The 17,132-nt window shown below is 42.0% G+C and overlaps 1 protein-coding gene across 1 annotated transcript; it reads left to right on the plus strand.

Annotated features, from left to right (window-relative positions):
* Window positions 1-288: 288 nt before the first annotated feature.
* Window positions 289-4,323, plus strand: CREG1 (cellular repressor of E1A stimulated genes 1). The gene is made up of 3 exons (XM_075705833.1): window positions 289-564; window positions 2,640-2,759; window positions 4,138-4,323. Exons 1-3 carry the CDS (start codon window positions 289-291, stop codon window positions 4,321-4,323), a joined length of 582 nt encoding a protein of 193 aa, XP_075561948.1.
* Window positions 4,324-17,132: the final 12,809 nt, after the last annotated feature.

Below are 17,132 nucleotides of genomic sequence, written 5' to 3' on the forward strand. Positions count from 1 at the left end.
GCTGTCAGAGTTGTTTACACCGGACGAAAGCTGTGGGGATTGTCCCCGCCTTCTGCAAGCCCTCATTGGCTGAAGAGGAGAACATCGCGAGCCCATTGGCTGACGGCGGGCAGGCTGATTTTCCCCCTCGCAAGGTTGTCCCCGGCGCGCCCTCATTGGTGAAGGAGGGCGGGGCAGGGATGCTCCGATTGGCGGAGAGCTGAGGGGCCCGGCCCTCCCCGCGCGGGGCAGGGCGGGCGGTGCGTGCGGCGGCCGGCGGTGCGTGTGGCGACCGGTAGCCGGTGCGTGATGGCGGGGCTGCCGCTCCTCTGCGCCGCGGCGCTGCTGCTGCTGGCGGCCGGCGGGGCCATCCCGCCGCCGGAGGAGGCGGCACGCATGGCGCGCTTCGTGCTGCACAACTGCGACTGGGGGGCGCTGGCCACCCTCTCCGCGCAGGAAGGGCTGCGCGGCCAGCCCTTCGCCAACATCTTCTCCCTCAGCGACGGCCTCCCCGGGCCGTCCGGCGGCAGCGGCGTCCCCTACCTTTACCTGACCGACATGGAGATCTCCGTGCAGGACCTGGAGGTGAGCGGGAGCAGCCGGGCCGCGGGGTCTCGGGCAACGGCGAGGCGGGGTTTTGCCCCCTCGGGCGGTGGACGGGGGAAGGGGGGGGGTCCCCTGCAAAATCAGCTCTGGCGCTGGCGTGTGCCACCCGCGAATGGAAGCGGTGACCCCGGTAAAGGAGGCTTAAAACTTGCAAGCGTGCAGGTGACTAATGCGCTGGCGTATATTTCTTGGTCGCCTGTGCTTTTTCGTCTCAGTAGCAAGCGGCGGTTGGAGTCTCTTTTGTAGGAGTCGGGGTTTACACCAGCATTTTCTGAAGGCAGCGTAATGGTGCTCGCTGCCAGTGCCATGGATGTCACCTCCTTTGTGAGCCCTGGGGACAATTCGTAGCCCTGGAACATCTCAACAGCGGTGCTGTCTGTGTGGATGCTCGGCAGTCCCCCTGAGAAGTTCCTGCTGATCATGGTCTGAAAAATTACGAAGTAGCACTCTGGTAGAGGAAGTGGCTGAAGCTTCCAGAAGCCCCTGAGTAGAGAAATGAGGGGCCACAGAATATTTAAACAGGGCAAACGTCACAAAAAGTATCAAAAGGACTGGAAACGGGTGGTGTGGGCCTTGAGCAAAGAGGGCTCCTACGCAGCCTACTGAAGGAATAGTAGTTAAATCTCTGGAGCTTACCGTAAAGGCAGGTGGACGAAGGAAGGCAGCAGACTGGCATGCTGAGGCTCTGAGTGTGTGTACTTGGCCTTGTCGCAGCCTTTTTGCGTGGCTGTGGTGAAGAGAGAGTTGGCTAAAAAGTTAGGAAATAGTGATCGTATATATCCTTTAATAAAAAGGAACCATTTTTTTTCCTAGTAACTAGGACAGTATTAGTAAAACAAACACAAAACAAGTAATACAATTTTTTCAGATTCTTTTACTGTAAACCTTTCTTGTTTTTTCCCTGTCGGGTTTCAGTTTGCTACAGTAAAACAGCTTAATTATGTATCTAAGTGCTGTAGAAAGCCTAATTTAGCTTGTGTAGTATCTCATTCTCCAGCTCACCTATGCCCTTTTGTTTTGAGAATAACATAAAAATCATGGTATGAACTGTTAGTGAATGTTTTCCTTCAGAAAGCTCCCCAACAGATCCTTATTCTGCTGTTACAGGGCAGAAACATTTGACTGTGACAGTCACGTGTAAGGCAGAGGTCTGGTAGGAGGTAGTGTTGAATAATCATGAGTAGGCTTTTTCTGGAGTTAATCAACTTCCTACCAGTGCTGTGAGTCAGGTGGTGGCTCCTGTTTCACCAGTTCAGTGGCATTGCACTGCATAGTGCTTTAAGTGACTTTTGGGAGTTTCTTTTTGAGATGAGCTCTTTTAATGAAATTTCCTAAAGCACGTGAACTTTCTTTGCTGGGAGACAATGAATTTTAGCATGTGACATTCTGCAGTAGGCAATCCTGGTTTTGCACCAATACTTTTCAAGCTGTGTTCACCAAATTAGTTTTAGAAAAACAATCGGGTACAGATTCTTTTAATTCTTTGAGTTAGGTGTCTTACTTAAATTCTTAAGATTTTTTAAGCCTAACTTTTGAAATACACTTTAAACTTCCAAAGAGCTGACCAGTTTGGGGGCAGCCAGGAGGCTTGTTTTGATGCAGGGTGGTGGTAGTGTTTGGTTTTAACTAATCTCATCAACAGTTGTGAAACTCAGTTGGTTACCCTTTGTCCTTCCACCAGAATTGACTTAATGAAGTTCACTGTATGTCCTTGTCTTCTGTACTGTCTTGTGTGTATATAAATTGGAATATATCATCACTTGAATGTGAAATAGCTAGACTGTATATTGAATTCAGAATTTGAAAGAGTGCTGTTTTGTGAGGTTTGCGTTTTACGCTAACAAACTTCAGCGCACTTCTAAACTGGCCTTTCTTTCAGATTCAGAGCTCATCTAAGTAGGCTTTCAGATACAGTTGAGAAAAGGTGATGACAGCTTTGTTCTTTTTACCAGTAATACTGAGCTGAATAAAGTACCAAAAGCTGAAAATGTGGTGGGTATGGCATTTTTCTTGCAAAAGCATGTAAACCTCTTGTCTTACTACTTGTGTTTCAGATCAATTCAAATGCCTCCTTAACTGTGTCTTTGGCACAGACTCCTTACTGCAAGAAGCACAGATATGATCCCCAGAATCCCCTCTGTGCCCACATAATCTTCTGTGGGAGTGTTGTAAAGGTAAGCAGCTGAAAGTTGACACTGGACAAGATGGCGTGTGTTAAATGGTATTGTTTAGTGGATGGAGAAGAGAAAGATTAAAATTTCTGTGCAAAAGTATACAAAGAGATGTTATGTGCCACGATACCAGAAGGCTGGCTCATAGTTTGTGTGAGGAAAATGGTGTTACCACTTGATATTTGCAGGAGCTATGTTGGCGTGTCTTGAGCAAGGAACTTGGGAGGACAATATTGTAATGAAGGAAATCTCCCTCATTCCTCTATACCTGTTTTGAAACTAAGAATTCTAAGACAATTCTCTTGTGAATGAAGTGTGAAGGTTTTTTCCATCTCTTTTGCTTGGTTAAATTCTTTGCGGTGTGACATACGCACTTCTGAAACTTTATTGAAGTAAATATTAACCTGCCCTTGATTGGTTTAGTGTGGACTTGGTAGTGTAGGTTAATGGTTGGACTGGATGATCTTAAAGGTCTTTTCCAACCTAAACGATTCTATGATTCTAAGTTACAGGTATTAGAGACAGAAAAAGTGCATTGTATTATCTGGTGATGTTGCTGCCAGGGCAGTATTCTTTCATGCACCAGTACTTTGGTGTTCCACAGAAGGAATTTAGAACTGCACGTGTTAATCATTGAAGATCTTAATCCCATTATTGAGGATAATGATTGAGGATGAGGACTAATCGTAATTGGTCTCTCTTATATGATAACTGAAGTTCTTATTCGGTGTTTTCATACCTCGGATATTTGTACGGTACACTCCAGCAATCCTTTAATTGCTGTCATGGGTTTCTCACCAATAGTGGAATTGTTTATTTTAATTAGTTCCTCTTGTACCATACCCAGAGCTCTGACTTGTTGATTTAACCCTTTAAACATTTGCATACTGTATATTAAGTGCTGTCACACATTTCAGCTTCCCTTCTCTTGTAGATTCTGTTATATCATACTATTTGCATATGTGTGGTTTTGCATGTATCTGAACACAGTTGGATCTGTTTGTGTCTGAGTGAGCAGGTGCAGAGGAGGTAAAATTACACCTAAAACATTGCATTGTAACAATTCAACAAGAATCCATACTTCTCTGTTTTGTGATTTGTTGAAAGACTTATGTTGAAGAAGTACTTTCTTGCTCATGCTTACTTTAAAAGCACCCTTTTGATTTAATATTAAAAGGAACAGCATTGGAGTTTTTGTCTGTCTCATGTACAGTTGTACACCACACTGAAGATGAGTGGACTCTGCCACTGTAATGAGTCCTTTGGGACAAGACGTGGCTAAACTGAAAAGAGCACACTGCAGTCAGCAGAGGGGTTTTTTTAGTTAAAATTTGTCTTCACATGACTATCTTACTGCAATATTTTGCTGGTTATTGTTTAGGTGAATGATTCAGAAGCAGGCTTAGCAAAAAAAGCATTATTCAGTCGCCACCCTGAAATGGAAAGTTGGCCTAAGGATCATAATTGGTTCTTTGCCAAATTCAACATCACCAATATTTGGGTCCTGGACTACTTCGGTGGATTGAAAATTGTGACACCAGAAGAATACTACAGCGTCAAGCCTTAGTAAGTCCTTAAGCTTGGCATGCTTAACTCTCATTATACTTGGAACCTGTAAAACTTCTCCTTATTAGTAACAGTGTATATTAACTGCCTCTGGTTTTTATACACATTTATGTCTTTTCCCTATGTAGTCTACTGGATGCAGTGTCTGAAATCATAAGACATGTTTGAATAGGGGATCTGCCTACTTAACAATGTCAAGTATAGTATCTGTAGAACTATCTGTGGTTAACAGCACTTGTACCTCAGCTTAAATACAGTTTCTTGGGAGGAAGGACTCCTGTAGAGTGGGCACAGTCACTGTCCTCTGTTTGAATTAATTTCAAGACTGACAATGTTTTGGTCTAATAGTTAAAGGTAGTGAGACTATTGAGCATTTATAAAGCTGTATTAATGGGATAGCAGCAGTATTGCTTAATATTTTCAGAACAAAATTGCTTTTGAATCTATCATTACGATATTGAAGTATAGAGAAACTGTGTTCTATTGTCTACATAAAACTAAGTCTTCAAAACTTTAAAATACCTTTTAGCACAGTCAACACATTCAATTTCACTCTTGTTCTTACTCCTTGTAGGTAGAAGATGATCCTTGGTGATGCTGATATACAAATGAATTACTTTGGCTGTTACATGAAAGATTTTTTTTTTTTTCCTGTGTGTTGTAGAGCTGAATTAATAATGCAAAAAATCAAACACCTTGCATTGTTAATGAGCTTGTATAACCCTTCTGAAGCAAATGTAAATTCTCACTAACTAGCACAGCTTGAATCATGTCATACTCAAAAACCTTTGTGCATAAGCCATAACTAAATTTCATTCATTGGATGTGGTTCTGGAAAGATGTCCGTCTGTTGACAGTCTGCATTCAGAAAGGCTGTGTTTACTGGAAGCAAAAGGATTAGTCCAGTTCTAAACCTTTCAATGCCTTAGTTAAACAATATCTGTTTGTGAGCACTCTCCAATACTGTTTTATTTTTAATACAAGTTTAGTTTAGATCTTTATGGCAAAGTACTACAGGATGGCTCAGCTGACTGTGGAATGGAAAGCATTGCTTGTATTACAGTGGCAGATGATATGCTGAGTCCCCAAATTCTGTTAAGAATTTTCTTTGCACACTAATACCTTCACTCATTTGAGCCATTTTTCTATTGTGCTACCTATATAGATTATCATTGTGGTTGTGCAAACTGTATCTATACCTCATGATAAGTTCTTGGTAACTCTTCAGCTGGAAGTGGTTAAATGCCCTGACTCTTTTAAAGAAGCAGGGTGGTAATACCTGAAGTATCTGACTTTAGTATAAGAAGAGTAGTGGCTTGTAAATTCAATAAGAATGTTGTAAAGGGTAAATGTTTTCTGATTAGGATTCTGAAATCTTCAGCTTTGTTAGTCTGATGAAATGGCAATGTAAAAGCTTTTATTACCCTCAACAGTAAAACTGAGCAGATATTTGGTTTTGGAAGCCTTACACAGCAATTTTGGCTTAGTAACCCAGAAATGAGAAAGAAGCAATACAGTATGACACAGATGATTCATGAGTTGTAGAGAATGAAGATTAATGAAAGGTGTGCATAATTAATTCTCTGTTAAAATAAGCCACACACAACCACAGAAAATAAATTAACACCTTTTTACATCCTCTCTCATCTTCCATGTGCTAAGTTCACAAATATCCAAAAGGGATTATGAACAATTAAGTTGATTTTACAATGAGCAAATATTACCTAGTTGACAGGGTAAAGAATGTGAGAATTTAGACTCCTTAGAGGCAGTTCCATATATAGAACAGTGGAATTTGTCATATCAAATCATCTCTACGTCTTAATATTGTTATTACGTGACTACTTTTCTCAAATATGGGAATGATTTTTGAAAGTATTTTTGACATAACTTATTAAGTCTTCCTTCTCTGCAAGGGCAAAAAGGGTACTTGTTACTGTATCAAACACATTCTGTTCTGCTATTTGAAAATTAGTTTAGGATCAAAAAAACTTACAATAAGGAAACAATTTATGTTGAACAGATAACACTGACATTAAATATGAAATTGGAAAATATTTTTATATAAGGCATAACAATTGTGGAAACTTAATTGATCCTCTGGTATGGATTCGATCCTTTCCATGGGGATACCTGAATGCATTACATGTCACTCCATAACTTCTGATGTGTGAGACTGATGATGCTGGGCTTTTGTTACAATTAAAATATTTTTGCACAAGTGGTGTTGAGTGTTATTTATTTCACGTTCAAGAATACTTCTTTCCCTCACACTCTCTTTCACACAAGCACCCTCTCTTCAGAGTTCTTGTTTTATTGTCACTCTGGAGTCTTTCATGCTTGCTAGAATAAATGGTGAAACACCTCTATTGCACCTGGCTTTCCCTCCTTGGATGAAATAAGCATCTTCATGTTTCATTTTCTTTTCTGCATCTAATACTGTGAAATAGAACATAAAAAAACAACAGTGGAGTTTGTGGAAATGAATACAAGGAGGCCTTATTTGATTATTTCTTCTGGCTAGGGCTTCTGCATTTCTAAATGACTATATCATCAGCAGGCAGGTGTTCAGCCATCTCCAGGAAAGCAGGGCTCTCTCACGCATTAACGGTTCCTTGGGAAGACAAATGCCATCACTCCCACTGTTCCCCCCCTTCCTTCTTCCCCCAGCTTTAGATGCTGTGCATGACATCATATGGTGTGGGATATCTCTTCAGTTGGTTTGGTTCAGCTGTCCCAGCTGTGTCCCCTCCCAGCTTCTTGTGCACCCCCAGCCAGCTCGCTGGTGGGGTGGGGTGAGAGGCAGAAAAGCTCTTGACCTTGTGTAAACAATACCTAAAACATTGGTGTGTTATCAACACTGTTTTCAGCACAAATTCAAAACCTAGCCCCAAACAAGCTACTATGAAAAAAATTAACTCTATCCCAGCCAAAAGCTGTACACTACCGTTGAAAGAATCACTTTCATTTGAGGATTTGGTACAGAATAATCCTGTTTTGTTTCTGGTTGTCTTGTTGGATTTAATGTTCCCATTAGTACCGACTCCTGTCTGATTGGGAGAGGGAGGGCTTTTTTGGGAACAACGAATCTTAAAACAGTTTTGTAATACTACTGTGTTTTATTGGAACAATTTTAGATCATCTGAATCTCTCTACATTTGAAATTTGAGGACCACATCCAGATGTTTCTTTTGGAAAGTGGTGAACAACAGAATGTTAAGCTACATTACAGAGATGGATTTGAGGGTTAATCAGAGAAGAACTATCTGGAGTTGTTGTATATATGCATCTCATTGAACACGGATAAAGAGATTTTTGAATGTAGAAGTGGAATGTAAAGCAGACTAGGGTATCAATCATACTAAAAATCGTTTTTTCTCCCTTAGTAATAGGTGTGTAAATGTTAGTATCACTAGCTCAAGAAAGTCATCAGCTTTTGTCCTAATTTTCCTCACCTTTTCTTCTCCCTGTGCTTACCTTTGTTGCATTAGGCTCATTCAGGAATTTTCTCCTCAGCGTGTTTCCTTTTTTCCTAATATCCAGAAGTAATATTGTGGCTTCAAATAGAAGAGGACAAGTATAAGAAACTACTACAGCTGTAAACAATGAATCAGTGTTTTGACTTCTGACTGTGCGTATCCTCTACCATGGCATGCTTGATGTATCTGAGCATGTTCTAAATAGTAATGAAGTCACTCTCCATACTCAGGAAGTTAAGTATCTCCATTCACAGATGAGAATCTGAGACATGGGATAACCTTAGGCACCTCACCAAGTCACAGGATGTTTGTTAGCTGGGAATCTAATTAGGATAATCTCAGCCTGGCTCTCTAATGATATAGTCACATTTTTCCTTTGTCTACTAATCTTGCTCATTGACATGTTTGTGTTTCCACTTGATTTTCAATTTCTTTTCTTGTGTTTTAATGTAAGACTTATGTCCAGTAGATTCTTGCAACATAAGAATAGAGCTTATGTATATGAGGTATTAGTTTAATCCTTTGTTCAGTTCTATGTGGAATTAATTTCTTAGCTATTTAATGTTGTATCTGTGATCTTCACAATGAAATAGAGGTAGCTCAATCAGAGTATTAGATTAATACAAAAGGTATTAATCATAACTTAATGGACTAATTTATTTTCAACAGGTTTTTCCTGAATAACAACACACTGAATCTAGAAAGATTTAAAAGCAAATAAACTGTTATATTGTTGTTGAACACAAGAGGGTGCCATGGACTTACATTCGGGTCAGTTGTTAAATGTTTAACACTTAAAATTGGTTATTGAATTCATCATAACTCAAAAATGTTGGAAAAGCATACGACAGGGGGCATGATATGAACAAATTCTTTTTCTACAGTGCTTTACATTATGAATGCTTTCCTCCATAAACACAGCAGCCTGCTAGCTGCTAAAAAAGAAGCATTCATCATTTTTTTGTGTTTTGTAATCATTTTGTGCTATGGAGTGCTCAGAAGTAATATCCATGAAAATGATTTAAAGGTTTTTAAATTAAGAAACTCTAGTAAAGGAAATGGAGACAGGTATAGAACGCCTTGGAACATCGACTGGGAGCAGCCACTTCCAGACTCAGTAGTGTTTGTTTCTCTCAGTGCTTACTAACTGTAGGAGTCCAAAGGGAGGGTATTCATTAGCTTGACGATGCTTTGGCTTAGGCTTATTGTTAGCTGAACTAAACCACCTGATTCTGATTTGTAATTTCCAACAGCTAATTAATCTTGTTGCACTTGGATTGTTTGAGTCCCCCTCTAGCCCTTCTCCAGCAGTTTGGGTTACCTGTGCTGGAGGCCGGCCCTGACTGCGTGCAGGTGTTTGGGTGGTGAGGCAGAGCTGGGAAAAGCCTGCTTTGAAGCTTCTCCTATTTGCCTGGGGGCTGCGCTTGGAGCTCAGGCCCTTGCCGCTTGCCTAGTCCCGCTGACTTGACCTGCAAACCTGCCTCAGCCCTGGTTGACCCTGGTTGCTGTCACCCAACCTGCTCTTCTTGTCCAGGTACTGTGGGACTACCTGTCTTGGGGGGGAGGCCACTGCCCTGCCAGCCCTGCCAGCTCCCCTGCTCTGGAGGGGCAGCGGGCCCTCGGTGCTCCTGACAACGCTCTTTTCCCTGCTGGGAAGCTCAGTCCATGAGCTTCTGATGCAAAACTCTTGGAGTTGCTCTCAGGGCTTTTGGACTTAAGAACTTCTGTGTCTAGAGACTTTCTCAGAGTTTCTGTGTTGACTGTTGTAGTGTGATAAGATTAGAGTGTAAGACTCATTCATTCTGGCTGTAGTAGTTAATGTTCTTCATAGCCCAGTTTTCTGTGGAAGCAAGATGTATGTAACCGTGTTATCTGGACACTTGCTTTTGTCAGACTTTTTTTACTCAATTTGATTTAGATTTGAAACAGGTAGTGTGACCTTGAAGCCACAAAGCCCCTATATATGTCATGACAACTATGAGCTCAAGAGAGGAAACAAAACCCAGTTCATGTATAATAAGGGTACAAAAGTTGCACTTTTTAACAATTTGAGCTTTGTTAATTGTGCTGGTTGCAGAGCTACCTGGAGTCTTCTGGTTGACTGAGACTGGGTATATAGTTGGTATATAAAGTGATGAAATTTTCTATTATTTAGTGGATGTTTTCTTTTTAATCAAAGAACCTGATAGCTGTAGTGATTGTTCTGAATTACTTTTTTCTCTAGCTGTTCATATCCTAGATAGAAAAGCGTTAACAATTCACCATTAGTCTTTGCTTCCGATTCCTGCAGCTGTTAGGCTTACTTTTGCATGTAATTTCTCCAGTTTAAACAAAAGAGATGGCGCACTTACAGTGGCAGATCCAACAACTGCTGCCGGCCTTGTTGAGAGAGGGGAGTCTCTCCCTCAACCGCAATAATGTCAGTGTACCCATACAGGTCTAGAACTACTTCACGTTATTTTTGCTACTGCCGACTCAGGTTGTAACCTTAGTCATTTTGCACACCCCCCCCCCCCCCCCCCCAATCTATAAAAATGTAAATAGATACCAGTTTGCAGAATTCACATAAAATACTTGTAAATCATCTCAGTACCTTTACATGGGAGGAATGCTTTTTTTTAAAGGCAAGATGACTTCTGGTTGCTACAAACACTGAGTAACTTGACAAAGCCGTACAGAGGGTATGTGTATGTGTGTGACAGACTTTCAAGAAATACTAGGTAGCATGTATGTAATTGCATATGTAAGCATGTATATTTATGTGAAAATATTGAAGATACGTTGTATTTCTATAATGTTTTATGCCAATGGAACCTATTAAACATCACCCAGTATTAAAAAGTAACTGCTTCTAGATTGAAATGAAGCAATTGTTGAGGGATAAGACATAGAGAAATAATTGTACAAAACCTGCAGTATATGATTATAAGAACCTCACATAGTTCTTTCCTGTTGCTATTTAGCCAAAAACAATTGCCTAACCAAGCATGAATTGGATTTTTTAATTTGCTTTAAATGCTTAAATGAATTTCAGTTCATTTAATTAAGTTTTCCCCCAGGTTAGCATTTGAAAAATGCAGAAGAAGTATGTGTTAGAGGTGAAGAGGGGAAGAAAATAAAGGAAATGAAGACACTTGTCACAGGTCTTAAAAATCTGGCTTCACAGTACTTTATATTCTTGAAAGACATAATCTTACTGATAAATTATAGTCTGTACAGCCACGCAAGAAAATACTGAAGGTGCCCTATAATTAAAAATAGCATTTGCAGAATGTGTGTTTAGTGGTAAAGTCCTAGAATTTTTCTACTCTTGCTGTAATGCAATCAGGGAAATTCACCTGCAATTAACAGGTGAAAATGCTCATGATGTGAGAGAGTAGCTTGACTAGCCTAAAGGAAAAGAAGCACTGCGCTTCCTTCTTAAGATATGATGTAAGCAGCGGTCTCTCCAGTGCATTTTAAAAAAAAAAAAAAAAAATCCAGAGCAGATCATAAAGGCTTCACTGGGGAGGAAAGAATTGGACATTACACATTCAGTAGTCTCAAAACTGAGTGTTCAGAGAGGGTGCATTTTAAGTTTCTACTAACATCTCCTTTACAGGTTTCCAAAACACATGTTGCACTTTAAAATTTTAAGACCATAGCAGGAACAGGGGGCTGCTAGTCACAAAAAAATCAAAATAATGAATAGGAATTCGTTCTTACTCTGCATCAGGGCCTGTTTATCATCTCCCATAGGAAACATACAGTAATGGCTGTGTTTGTCTTTACAGTACTGCACAGGTGTCTGTTTTCTTTTTTTTTTTTTTTTTTTCCTCATTGGATGTGGCAGGGTTCTATTTGCACAATGCAGCTGCAAGGAGTAGTGACGGTCAAGTGGGTTGTCCTTGGAAAAGCAGTATTTTCACACACAGAGGGGAGCAGCTGTAGCGAGACCAACTTGTCTTGTCTCCCTGTTGGGAGCTGTAAGGCAAGACCTGTAGTTAGACACTGTCATCTTTCCAGCTTTCCATTTGCAATGCTGGCAAAAGTGCAGGGCAGGGACTAATCCGCTTGGAATGCAGCAATTATCACTAAATAAGTATTAATTGCTGCAGTCCAAGGGGATTAACACAGTTGAACCCAATTATAGCAAAGCGAAGCTTCACTGTAAGGCACTACAGTGCACTGAAATGCAGTGAACCAGTGTAGGACTGTCAGTCTGCAGCATTTTATCAGTAAAAGTTGTGGGCTTACGTGCTGTAAACAGCAGACTTTTTCTTTTCAGTGTATTAAGTTTATTGCATGAATGGCATGCCTTGCTGGGGGCTACAGCTTGCTCACCAGAGAAAATTGTTGCTTATTTAACACCCATTATCTTTGTGTGAACTCGTCCAAAAATTATTTTGATACCTGTTGAGTTAGTTCTGGCACTACACTGTCAATCCCTGCTGGATCAGGGGCAAGACTCTGCAGTCTGTCTGGATTCTCCCACCTCTAAAGTTGGCCAGGTCCTCCATCAGGTGATGTAGGTATTAATTTTGCCTGCAAGTACTAACTGTATCAAATGGGCTTAGGAGGACTTTTGATAACTGACCTGTTCTCAGTCCCAGCAGTCTGCGGTGATGATGACAGGCAAGCTCTCTGTGGTAGCAATACATGAGCCAGAGGGCAGTGTGTAGTTATTTTTTTAATCCTCAGCTTGACTGTGGTGTAGGTTTGTTTTTTAGTTTTCATTTATTTCCTGTTAAGACTGCAAACCCTGCTGCTTTTTTTTTTTTTTTTTTTATGGTACAGTCAAAGCATAACCAGTAAGCATGAAAAGGGGATGCTTCTGGGGATGAATCAGCCCCTTGCATTAGAGCTGTTCCAGGATTTCTTGTGTCCAGAGGAAGAATGGCGTATTGATGCACAGAACCACTTGAATGCGTACCTTGTCTATTTTATGAAAGATGTTATCCTTACAGATAATGAGCTGCACCTTAACCAGCGTTAAACACAACAGAGTTGTACTTGGGGACCACTTCAATTCCCCAACCCATTCTGTTTCAGGAACCATAGATCAAATCTTGCAGTCTTCCCAGTGCAGGTAATTCTTGAAATCACTTTCCTCCACTGGTATGTTTAGAGTCAAGTTTAGCTGAGAGCTTTTCTTAACCCAGCAGGGAGGGTTTTATGTCTCCACTGTGGCCTTGTCTGTATTGAGAAAAATAGCTGCTGGTTCAGATGAACTAGTGTTGGCATTCGTTTCTAGTCCAGTGTTAACAAAGTTCTTACGATCTGACTGAAGTGAGCAAACTGAAACGTCAGTATGGTTTAAACTATTGGTAAAAATGCACGTATGAGATTGCGTAATGCACAACGTGGGCAGGAGGTGCTGAAGTTTTTACTGTGCTGTGTAGTTCCTAGAGATGCAAAGACCAAATAGGCTGAAAAGAAGGCGACACTCTAAGAAAATCATTCCTCGCTGTGTAATTGCAAGCTGTATGAACACAGAAAAGCTTTTTCCTAGAGAAGAGACCACTTCCCCTTTATCCTTTTCTGTACTCCTCAACTGCATGTGATCTGCATCTCCCATGCTGTGCTTGTTGCGAGAATAACTCATAATACAAGCATGATTGCTCCTTTGTATACTTTCATTGTATTTAGATTATAATGATAAGGTTGCCTTATTTCAAAAGCTGAGGGATGGGGAGGAGAGAATTTCTAGGGGCACTGTCATGCAAAGCCTTTTTCTGACTCTACCCACACTTCTAAATGAAGTCCATATACTCTATTTCTCTGACCTTTCCCTATCTAGACATCAAAACACACTGGCCCAAGTGCTGTTCTCCCAGTGTGCCTACTGTTGCCATTAATCTCCCTTTCTTATACAGCTCTTCATTCATTTTCCTTACCTTTGGCCTCAACACTTTATTCAAAGTGATAATTTGCTGGCTTTCTGCCGGAGGGAGAAGCTATGATCAATAACCGGAGGAGACGGGGGGTCAGCAGAATAGTGATGAGCAGTGCCATTTGCTCCTCTGAAAATACTGTTACCCAAAAATATCAATAACTAGTATGATATTATTTTAGCTTTTGGATAAGGCATCAGTGAGATGTAGGCAGCCTGCAGTGGGAGCAGGGGTCTTTTTCTTCTCACTAATTCCTTATTTCAGCCAATCTTCTGTTCCATGGGGAAGCGGACAGAAAGGGCTTTATCTGGTTCATGTTGGCATGTTGGAATACCGGAGCACAGCCATTTCTGGGACAAATGACACCTCTTTCAGCTTGAATGCGTGGTGGCTCTCATGGACAGTGCTTTGCCTTCTGCCTGGCAGTGAGTCAGAGCCCATCTCCAGCCTTCCCTTGCAGCTGTTGTGGTAGAAGAGCCACAAAGGAAACCCTGCCCAAGGTTGGGGGAGAGGAGAGGCTCAGCAGTACTGTCTAGGTATCACAGAATGGCATGCAGCGCTAGGTTTTGGTATTAGTAATACTAATAATTTTGGTATTGGCTGGTACAATGTATAATAATTAACTAAAAGCATAATACTGTTATATCAGTGTATTAGCCTTCATTACTCCAGACAGCAAGGTGACGAATTTCTTGGTCGTCTTCTTCCAAGAACTTTAATTTACTTTGCTTTCAAAAGACTATAAATCCTTACATCTTATATGCACAGTAACTCTCACCCTGCCAGTCTTCTTCATACTATTGGGAAATAGTTGTCACCAGTCCTGTTCCTGTACCTGCTGGGGATGCACTTTCCTCTTTCTAATTCTTAGAAAAGAAAGAGAAAGGGGGGGGGGGGGGAGTAATTATTCATTGAGATACTTGTGCTTCCTCCCAGCCTAAGCCCTGATCCTGAAATGTATTAATAGTTTACTATTGTAAACACTCAGCAACCTTCTGTTGAGCCAGTTGTGTTTTGATGGGGGGGGAGGCTGAGTTTTAGACTGTAAGGTGCATCTAAGTCATGTTTTCAAGCTTTTCTAATTCACAGTTGTCTAAAATGTGCTTTTTATTTCTGTTAATAAAAGTGAAAATTTTTATTTGTTCACATTTGAAAAGAGCACAATAATGTGAGCTTTCTTACAAAGTGGGAGTTGGTATCACTCTGTCAGGTGGTATGATTTTCATATAAATGCCCTAACACTTTGCTGGAGAAATTACTTCTGTCTAATACCTCCTTCTCAGGAGGATTTTTCTGAAACTCCAGATTTCACCTTTCTTAATTTCATCTCATTATGCTGGGTTTCTTCTCCCCTCTGTTTCCCTAAATGAATCCTTTTATTAGCTGCTACTGCTGCTTCTTAATAATAATAATGCAATGAGAAATGTTGAGGAGGAAGTACCCCTAACCACAATTTGGCTCTCCCCTGGCTTTTTTTCTCATGCATTTAAAAATTCTGTGGCTGTTGGCTTGGTTTTTTGGGCTTTTTTGGCTTGGGTTTTTTTTGTTCTTGTTGTAAAGAAAACCAACACACACACACACAAAAAAAAAACACAAAATGAAACAACTCCCATGTGTCCCTGATTCCTGGTTCTCTTTGAGTTCTAGTGCCTTGTTTTCCCTGTCTCCCTTAAGACTTAATTTCTTTATCTGTAAAAGCTTAACTGCCCTGTCTTTAGTAAGGCTAATTTGAAAAGCACGGCAAGGTCCTCAGGTAGAAGCATAATGAAATGATTTAATATTGTTAACACAAATCAGTTTGTGTTTTTCCAGCTCATAGTGCAGAGCATTCTCCAGAGTGATATTTGCTGGGTTACTGCTAAAGCGTGCTTATTCTGTTGCCTGCGCGGTTATCCACCGCTGCCTACGGAGTGCTGCTTTAATGCCACCTGATTTGATCACTAGCTTGGCTTCGCAAGGAAACAAGCATTGTGATTCTCCTGGCTCACCACCACCACCCCAACCACTTTTGACCCGGGGGGTCAACATCAATCCAGCTAAACAAAGGAGACTCAAATGTAACCTGTTCTACTCGTGATTTTGTGTAGCTGCAGCGATCTTATTAGTCCCTTCAGAGCAGCAGAAAAAACAGGGCATTTTCACTTTCACACCGGGCTGCTGGGTTAGTCAGACAGCACACACGTACGTGCGCTACCCGGGGCTGCGTGCCCAGCCGCCTGGCCCCGCAGAGGAGAGAGCGGGAGAGCCCGGAGCAGGGGCTTCGGGCAGTGTGGGAGGCACTGCAGCCATCGTGCTGGGTGGAGAACGTGGGCCTGTGGGAAACCAAGCTGCGCTAGCGCGGCTGCCAGGCAGGCCTCCTTGGTTTTGTGTCACTCCAAGGACCGTGTTAACAGAGCAGCCCACAACGTGGGTCTGAAAAGCCCTGTTAGCTCCCAGAATGCAGTCACCTTCAAACCGCTCACGCCACTCCTGGGGCACGCTGCTCTGCCTCGGCGTCTGTCGCTCGAGGACAGCTTCAAGCAGCAAGAAGGTTGAATCTCGCGGCCCACTCGGGCACGTGTAGCCAGAGGCTGCCAAGCTTTTCGTTTCAAGCCAAGCGAGGAGGACATGCGCGCTGTGCTCTCCCACAGAGATGACACAGGCTCTCCTCCCTTACGGGCTGCGGTGGCTCCAGAGGACAAAATGGCTCCAGAGGACAAAATGGCTCCAGAGCTCTGCACGCGCTGACACTCTTTTGAAATACAAAGATGCGGTGTGTTCGCATCAAAAGGCACCTCCATTTCATAGACGGGCACAACCGAAATGAGCCAGGCAGCACCAGTTGTGCTGGTGTTTTATGTCCTGTGGACGCTGTCTGCAAGGACGGGCAGAGCCTAGCTCTCCCTGACGCCGGCCACCCCGTAGCCCAGAGAGCGCAGTCACTTTCAGTTCCTCGTGGTAAGGCCATATTTCAACTGGATTTAGAAATGAACTTCACATCTTTACCAGTTTAGCCAGCTACTTGTTCAAGAGTGACTATAACTTACAATCTTAAACTTCTATTTGTGCCATACTGCACACTGGACATAGGTATATAGTATCCCTTTTGAAGGCCAAATTTGATACTATATATCCTTTCGAAGCCCCTTATAGAGATCAGCAGCTGCTGACTGGGATATCCTAGGAACCATCAGACAAACTGGAAAAAAAACCCCACCAAAAACCATCTTGCAAAGAGAAAAAGAAAGTAAAAAAAAAAAATACAAAAGGAAACCTCAAACATCAATACCAAGAACGTAAACCCCAGACCTCAGAGGCTGCCTGGCTGCGAGGCAGAGGAAGGCGCATGCTTCGGTGCCGCTGCCGGCAGGTGGACTCCAAAAGCCCTCATAGGAGGTGAGCTTCCTGCGGGGGCTGGCAGACGAGCAAAGCCTGTGGAGGTGCCTCTCTTCCTCCTCCTCCTCCTCCTCTTCCTCCTT

This window comes from Pelecanus crispus, chromosome 1 (assembly GCF_030463565.1).
Source record: "Pelecanus crispus isolate bPelCri1 chromosome 1, bPelCri1.pri, whole genome shotgun sequence".
NCBI classification, from domain to species: Eukaryota; Metazoa; Chordata; class Aves; order Pelecaniformes; family Pelecanidae; genus Pelecanus; species Pelecanus crispus.